The sequence below is a fragment of the Chiloscyllium plagiosum genome, chromosome 26, assembly GCF_004010195.1.
Source record: "Chiloscyllium plagiosum isolate BGI_BamShark_2017 chromosome 26, ASM401019v2, whole genome shotgun sequence".
Taxonomy (NCBI): Eukaryota; Metazoa; Chordata; class Chondrichthyes; order Orectolobiformes; family Hemiscylliidae; genus Chiloscyllium; species Chiloscyllium plagiosum.
Genome location: NC_057735.1, coordinates 15,860,089 through 15,868,980, shown reverse-complemented (window position 1 = coordinate 15,868,980; position 8,892 = coordinate 15,860,089). Strand labels below are relative to the sequence as shown.

Here is an 8,892-nt window from a genome sequence, read left to right as displayed (position 1 = left end):
TGACTTTGGACGTCTTCATAAAATGTAATTTTGTCAACCAATTATTTGATACACTATCATTCTTATAGTAGTGGACACCTGCCCCTTGACAGGGGAGGGCCATCCATCTCTGTACCTTCCTCGATCTCCAGTTTGCATAGTTGGTACTCGCATACTCCTCCATCCCGTCTTCACTATCTTCTATGATGGTATCTGCTTCATCCAATTGTCGATTAATGTTAGGATTCCAGATCTTTTCCATAACCTTTAATTTACTCCATTTGTGCATTTTCTCCGCCACACTCTCACCCTCAAACCGAAACGATGCGTGCAATATTTCATCATCGGATTTATGTAGCGTCCCATATATCCTCACAATCGAGATTGGAATGAAAGTTGACAGTCTATTTAATGCTAGGCCTCCATCATGGGCTTTGGCATAAAGCACTCCATCCGTGATAGATTGCGGAAGGTGTAAAATCTCTTTCGCCGCGCTTTTAATAATATTGTCTAATTTGTTAAGATAATTAATAGAAACTTCCGATAAAATTAAATAAAAATACAGACTAGGAATAAAATATGTTTTTAAAAATTCTATTTTCTGTACAGGTTTAAGTGGTGATCTTTTTAAATTTCCTATCCATATATCCAATTGGCTCTCCCAGTCCGCTTTACTAACTCCAATCCACGGATCTATTTTGGCACCCAAATATTTATCCGTGCTTCCTGGTTCTATGAATTGTATAATCCCATCATTTAATTTCCAATTAGCTTTATAATTAAATATAAATGACTTATTTCTATAAGTAAGGTAAAATCCTTTAGTTTTCTTTATGTTCACTTCCATTCCCGTGTTATTACAAAATTTTTCGACCAATTTTAAATTGTACACCATACCCTCATAAGATTGACTAATTAAAGCAATATCATCTGCGAACGCTAATGTTGCGCAGTGAAAGCTATTTCCGTCTAATCCTAAGAATATTCCCTTCTGCTTCTCCTCGATGGTACTAATTAATGGGTCCATTACAATATTAAAAAGGATCGGTGACAATGCGTCACCTTGCTTTATTCCTCTTAAAATTTCAATGTTTCCGGTTTTACATTTAAAACCTTCCACCTGAGTAAAATTGTTCTCATATAAATTTGTAATCAGTTTAATAAAAATTAACGGGAGCTGGAGTCTTTTCAATGCTGTTATAATTAGTTTATGGCCGACGATATCGAAGGCTTTTGCTAAATCAACAAAAACTACTGCTAGATTTCTCTTGTTCTTTTTAGCACCTTTCATAATATTTTCCAGGATTTTTATGTTCTCCTCACATCTTGCTACGCCGGTCATAAATCCTTTCTGCCTTTTATTCAGATTTATCGCTTTACTAAGTCTACTCGCTACGATTTTTGTAAAGATTCTGAGTATAATTGGCCCTATAGTAATCGGCCTCCAATTATTTATGTCTTTTAACTCTTCTTCTTTGCTCACCTTAGGGATCAGAACCTTATTTTTAACTGGTCTGGAATTTTTCCAGTTTTTATCCAAATGGTAAATAGTCTAGGAAATAATGAATTATCCTTATTAAATAATTTGACTATTTCCCTAAGTGTTACCCTAACTGGCCTTGCAGCGGTTTTCACGTCCATCGCCTTTACGGCTAGATCCACGTCTTCCACCGTCACAGAACCAGTCAGAATGCTACCCAAGGATCCCTCACCTTGACTTTTATATTTAGCAAAACCTCTTAAATTATTGTTTTCATTCAAATTTGTTTGTCTCTTTTTAAAATACTCCTCTAACTCTTCCTTGCTCAGGGGACATTTACTCTTAACTGGGGCCCCTATTAGGGTTCTTGCTAAATACTGCCTTTTGGTTTTATACAGAACTTGCATTTCTTTGAATCTTCCCTTCTTTTCACTATATCTTTTCTTGGCTTTATTTTCCTTCTTCTTCTTTCTATGCCCACTATCCCTTAACTTAAAACTTACTCTTTTAGTATGAGTTACCTTCTTACCTGTACCATCATCCTTTTCCTTTCCTAATTTATCCATTATCATACCCATGATATTCTCGTGTTCCTTACTAACAGTTTTATTCTTACCCAAGTCATCTTCAATTATTTTTATCAATTCTGTTATCGACCTACCCTTATAACCTTGATACTCCATAATATTAGTGTTCCCCTGGTCCCTATGTTTATTCATTCTATCTTCCTCCAAAACCCTATCTAACACCAGGTCGCTGTCTTCTGGTTCATTATTATCGTTAACATTAAGGATCACTTCTGACTCTATACCCTTATCATTATCGCTAATTTTACTCTTCTTATTCGATAGTCTCCTCTTATCAGAAATTTGTTTTGCGGTTTTGGAACCGATTCTCTCTGCGATATTCTTATTAATGTTTTTACAGTCACTAAACTCTAATTCTAGTTGCTGCAACTTCTCAACTTCTTCCTTAGACCACACTCCCCTCTTATTTCCCTCTCTACTGTCTATCTTATCCTTACTCTCTGTCTTCCCTTCCTTTCTTTTCTCATTTCTCAAGATGGGGTGTGCATGTCTCTCATGTTGCCCCAACCCTCTGGCTGATTTAAATTTTAATGGGCATCCTTCACACTGGTATGATTTTTCTAATCCACCTTCTGCATTACTATTACTGATACTATTACTACTACTAGGCTTATCACTCTTCGCACACTTTGGATAGTGGCACGCTACCGCTTGATAGTTCCCTTCCCATTCGCATTTACTGCACCTAATCCTTACTGATTTGATTCCTTTGCATATTTTTAAGTGTTTCCTAAACATCCCTATGGTATTATAGATATTATTGCAATAATTACATTAAAATCTTTTATAGGGCATTTAATTATTAATTCTAATTTATCTGTTTCTTTAATTACCGGGTGAATAATTCTTCCTTCATACCTCTCCTCATTGCTCTCTGAGTCTCCACATCGACTAAAAACAAAAGACCCGTTAAAATTCGAATTAAAAATCGTCCGGCTGTTAACTGGACTTGGCTGTCGAGGGGCCTTCTGTACAAGCTCTTCCCTTCAAATTATGCCCTGATTATTCTGGACAATGTTAACGGCACCCTCGTGCCTGCCCAAGGACAGCCTTGCCAGAATAATTCTTAAAGTCTCTTCCATCTGAGTCTGAGTCTGAGTCGAGACGAATTGGCCAGTCCATTTTTGGCTCATACATTTAGTGCACGGAGCCACCAATAGCAACCGTGCGGGGTGGTTATTTACCCGGTCTCCCACCCAACCGGACATTTTGGAATCGGCCATAATCACCTCTGCCAAATTTGGTTTCAACCAGACCGAATGGTCACCATCTGTCTCGTATCTTTTCTAAAGGTCGTATTTGCGGGCCTGGTCCAAGTAATGCTCAAGCGACGGAAAAAACAATAAAAAACCGCCAGTGGCGTATAGTACTGGTAAAATCAAGTTAAGACCAAAGATAAAATCGATGGTAAAAACACTGACAAGACCAGACTAAAACACCACAAAACAATTTAAAATCACCATCCCGTCAAGAGCTTCCTCATACAGGCCGTTACCAGGCCGTTACCAGGGGGAGCCACATGGAGGTTCGACCTTACTTTGTAATCGATAAAAAATACGTGCAAACGATCACAAAGGTGACTACGTAGGCACCGGTTGGAGACCAACAACCTTAAAACACTGTAGTCACATCCCCCCAAAGAGAGTCATAGTTACTCCCGCCGTTTACCTGCGCTTCATTGAATTTCTTCACTTTGACATTCAGAGCACTGGGCAGAAATCACATCGCGTCAACACCGACCTGCGGCCTTCGCGATGCTTTGTTTTAATTAAACAGTCGGATTCCCCTGGTCCGCACCAGTTCTAAGTCAGCTGCTAGGCGCCGGCCAAGGCCACCCGCCTGCCATGGAAGGACGACGGGCACCGCAGCTGGGACGATCCACAGGAAGGACCCGGCGCGCATCCAGAGTCGCCACCGGCCCCCGTGGGGGGGCGGCCCCTCGTCCACCGCGGCATGTGCCCAGCCCCGCTTCGCACCCCAGCCCCACTGACCCAGCCCTTAGAGCCAATCCTTATCCCGAAGTTACAGATCTGACTTGCCAACTTCCCTTACCTACATTGTTCTAACATGCCAGAGGCTGTTCACTTTGGAGACCTGCTGCGGATATGGGTACGGCCCGGCGTGAGATTTACACCATCTCCCCTGGATTTTCAAGGGCCAGCGAGAGCTCACCGGGAGCCGCCGGAACCGCGACGCTTTCCAAGAACTGCGGCGCTTCTTGTGGACTCCGCTCCACCTACACAGCCGCTCACCGTAACCCTTAATTCCTTTACTGTTCAAAAATCTACTTTTGCCTTAAAAACATTCAACAAGGAAGCCTCAACTGCTTCACTGAGCAGGGAATTCCACAGATTCATGACCCTATGGCTGAAGAAGTGCCTCCTCAACTCAGTCCTAAATCTGCTCCCCCTTATTTTGATTAGAGACAAAAACACTGCAGATGCTGGAATCCAAGATAGACAAGCAGGAGGCTGGAAGAACAGAGCAAGCCAGGCAGCATCTGGAGGTGGAGAAGTTGATGTTTTGAGTGTAATTCTTCTTCAGAAATGGGAGCTGCAGATAAAGGGGGGTGGCAGGGGCAGGGTGGTGAAGTGGGGATGGGTGGAGACAGGTAGACGGTATGACCTGGTTGGTTGATGGGAGGGATGAATCTGGTTCGTGGCAGGCAGGAGTGGGAGGGAGGGAGAGGGGCTGGGAAAGGAGGCAGGGGATGGGAAAGGACGTTATTTGAAATTGAAGAACTCAATGTTGAGTCCTCCGTGCAAAGAGCTGGAGGGCTGAAGAGGTCACTGCGCTGTGGCAGTGAGAAAGGGACTCACTGAGCGCACGGCTGAAGGAGGCAGACAACTTCTTCAAAGTGGGCAACCTTTGTAGAGACTTTGCAGTGGAATAAACTTGGTTAGAGACAACATAAACTGCAGATGCTAGAATCCAAGGTGGATCCGTCCCCCTCACCACACTGCCAAACCACCCCCCCCCCAACCTCCTTTATCTGCAGCTCCCTCTACACCTACCAATCCTGAAGAAGGGTTACACCCGGAACATTGACTTCTCTACCTCCTGATGCTGCCTGGCTTGCTGTGATCATCCAGTGTCCTCCGTGTCTACCCCCTTATTTTCAGGCTCTGCCCCCGGTTCTAGTTTCACCCACCAATGGAAACAACCTCCCTGATTCTATCTTATCAATGCCCTTCATAATTTTATATTTTTTGATTAGATCCCCCTATTATTTTAAATTCTAATGAATGTAGTCCCAGTCCACTTAATCTCTCCTGATAAGCCAACTGTCTCAACTCTGGAGTCAACCTGGTGAACCTCCTCTGCTCACCCTCCAGTGCCAGTACATATTGAAATTGTTTGAATGACATCCAAAATAGAACAGAGGATTAGTGTCTCCCCAAACTTTGATATATTTCTTCGCCCAGAATTGGATAAGCACTGCTGCAGTCATTGCAATTCAAATAACTTTGCACTGAGATGTTATGTAACAAGGCATGACAGAAATGCAAGAGACTTTAAGTAAAAAGAGCTGCATAACTAAATTTGCAAGTTATTTTATTTATCATTTTCAATTATTATGTTCACATAACAAAATTATTTGAGCCAGTACATTGATGGTTGTTGTAAATTTGCTCCAGCAAGTGGTGATATTTCCATAGATCAAACTGCAGGTCAGCTAGAGATCCATTACTGCAAATCTATTCAGGCTGAAAAAATTAAAAAGACTGTTAGTGTTTAACGGCAAATTTTTAAAATTAAGTCACAGAGGGACTCTTGTGCTCGAGACGATATCTCTGAACCAGGAGACTCAGACTCGATTCCCACCTGCTCCAGAGGTGTATAACAACATTAGAAAATATCCAGAATTAAGTCAATGTCTTGACAATATAATCCATACTAATGTTCACCTCAATTGGCAACACTTTTAACTCCCCGGTTGCAGGTTCTGAATACAAAATGAATCTGAATACAAAATCTATAGTGACACTGGTGCAGTGCTGAGAGAATCCAGCACTGTCTGAGATGCAATTTTTCAGACAAAGCAAAAAAACCAGGCCTAACTTTCTCCTTCAAGGGCAGTGGCTCTCATGGTCCAACTTTGTTCACATATGTTTTGCCAATATCATTTAAAATAAAAGTGGATTATCTGGTCATTAACATATTTCTGTTTAAGCTGAATTTATGGTGCTCCATTTGACTACTTCTTTTCCTCCCTAAAAACTGTTGCCACACTTCAAAAGTACTTAATTTGCAGTAAGGGGCATTTTCACTTGCGGCTTGCCAAAAGGAAGTGGGTGCATGAAGGGCGAGAAAACACTGCAGTACAAAGCAGAAAACACAAGGAATGAAGCGAACTAAATTACAAACTGACACAGACTCAGCTGGCATCCTTCTATTCTGTGACTATTTCACAAGACAGCCAGGACGATGGAAGGTAAACTGGTTGGACCTTGGTCGCTTTTTTGGTCCAAAACTCCTTCCATTGCTGAGACATTTGACAACATCTGAATTAACAAGTAAGCCTTTCTGATATGTAGCATATATACATCACATATGTAGCAGCAATGTTAGTTATGTAGGCTCAGCGCATGTACCTGCTTTATTTCAAGGCCAGTTGCAACAATCACAGGAGGGATCAAAGACTAATCCAGTAGCACATTCATTCACGTAGGTGACTCCATTAACGCATCGATAGTAGATGTTCTTATTCTGTTTATCAGGGTAGAAACCATTGGATTTGCCAGAGCAAAATTGTGAGTTACCCCCAGAAGGAGCATTAGTGTTGGGATTAGGAGGAGCAGCAGTGCTGGGAAGAGGAGAAGCCACACATTCTGAAAAGAAATAAGTTTCAATAAATTCACATAAAGGCAAACACTGCAGATTCTAGAGATGTTAAACAAACAGAGAATGCTGGAGAAACTCAGCAGGTCTGTCAACATCTGGGGAAGAGAGAAACAGAATTAATATTTTGAGTCTGGTATAAATCTACTTTGGAACAGAGAAGAAAGTTCATGCCAGACTCGAAAGATTCTGCTTCTCTCTCTCCAGATGCTGATAGACTTGCTGAGTTTCTCCAGTATGCTTTGTGTTTGTGTCATTAATTCATAGTTCAGTTAAAGAAATTGGTGTGAGTGGACATATTTAAAGACGTAAATGGAGTGAACTTTAATTCCACATGAAATGGGCATGAGATCAGGAATTGTGTGTGGGCAACATGCCAGAAACCATCATTGTTAGATTGCTGCTAATGAGTGATGGGTATTGAGAGACATTCCACTGTCACTTATTGATTGTGAGAAGGCAGGAAATCAATTTTCACCATATACCAAACCCAGAAGAGGTGGAGTCCAAGCGACCAAGTTCTGCATTATTTTCTGTGTAATCAATAAGTGTTCCTCCTTCCTTTGATACATGCAGGGTTACAGGGATGGGATGGGTCTGGGTGGGAAGTTCTTCAGAGGGTCAATGTGGACTTGATGGACTGAGTGACCTGTTTCAACACTGTAGAGATTGTAAAGGTCAGGAATCTGGAATTTCCCTCCAAATACTACTTTACCCACAATAAAGTAGCAGAAATTGCAGAAGGTAGCTCACCCTACTATGTCAAGGGCAGTTAGAATAAGGCAACAAATGCTGACTTTGATTGTGATACTCACATCCCATTCAATAATTCTTTTAAAAAAGTGGACACTAAAATTTCATTTAATTTATGCTAACAAGCAAGTTATTTCGATCAGACTATGCCATTTGACACTGTACTGTTTGGCTCTAAATTGTTCTATTACTTTTGGTCAAATGATAAGGTATCCTATCTGCATTAATATTTTTCTACTGAGGTAATCAGAAGCAAAGCACATTGAAAAGACAATTTTTGAACTTATTTACATAAATAACATTAACTTACGCATAAGCAACAACAAGTAGATGGTGGAAGTTATTGTCACAACAAAGGATTACCTGGATTTATTCCAAGACCACTGTGTAATTTACTGATGAGAGGATAACGTCCCTGGTGGCAGAAAGTGCCACTGAAGTCATCCAGAGAAAGAGTCCATACCATAGCTCCTCCAATTTTGTTTTCCTTCAGCCATTTGATCTGGAACATATCCAGGGGAAAAGTTGCCATTGTTAACCTGAAGCTTTCACTTCACATGTGTGCTCATAAGATCTATAGCATCTCAAATTATGAAGACAAATCACTCATATTCTTATATGTTATGAATGAAAATGCATTTGTTTTACTTGGATATTAACCATTACATTTTTGTTCAAAGTCCCAAAAAAGGCTCTGTAAGATCATAATAAAACAAGGGAAGATATATCTTGGAGTATAATTGAGACAAGTTGCTTTAGAATGTCATGGAGCCATGGTTAATAATATGTAATTACCAGAAATACTGTTATAGAAGTGCACAGAGCTCCATTTCAATGTACATGTAGCTTTTTCATGTGAGTTTTGGAGAATATGGATAGACCTCCATTTGAGAATATTTAAAGCTTCAATTATCAATAGTATAACTGCATTTGTAACGTGAGATAATTCTTCACAACTTGGCTCTGCCTGGAATTGCAATTGTAGTTTGGACACAAACAAGTGAGTTCAAAAATGAACCATGTACTTCTTACAATATTATCATGTGAACGAATGAAATAGAAATAAAATGGGCAGACATTGTAAATGTCATGCCTTAACCATGTCTAGTAATTTAAGAATAATGATTAGCTCATTTTGAAAATGCACTTATTACAGATGGTTGTGATTAAGATTAACAATCAGAAAACCATAACTGCATTTTGGTTCTTGATAGGTAAATCTGGTGGCTAAGTCTAGGAATATCTATGCAG

General features: G+C 40.4%; 1 protein-coding gene across 3 annotated transcripts in view; it reads right to left on the bottom strand.

Annotated features, from left to right (window-relative positions):
* Window positions 1-5,595: 5,595 nt before the first annotated feature.
* Window positions 5,596-8,892, bottom strand: part of LOC122563127 (acidic mammalian chitinase-like) — a 47,065-nt gene continuing 43,768 nt past the window's right edge. For all 3 annotated transcript variants that reach the window (XM_043716576.1, XM_043716577.1, XM_043716575.1), the window contains 3 exons: window positions 8,005-8,143; window positions 6,642-6,878; window positions 5,596-5,753 (listed from right to left, as the gene is read on the bottom strand). In XM_043716576.1, coding sequence (XP_043572511.1) covers window positions 6,652-6,878; window positions 8,005-8,143 — 366 coding nt within the window. In that variant the 3' untranslated portion in view covers window positions 5,596-5,753; window positions 6,642-6,651. The remainder of the gene's footprint in view (window positions 5,754-6,641; window positions 6,879-8,004; window positions 8,144-8,892) is intronic.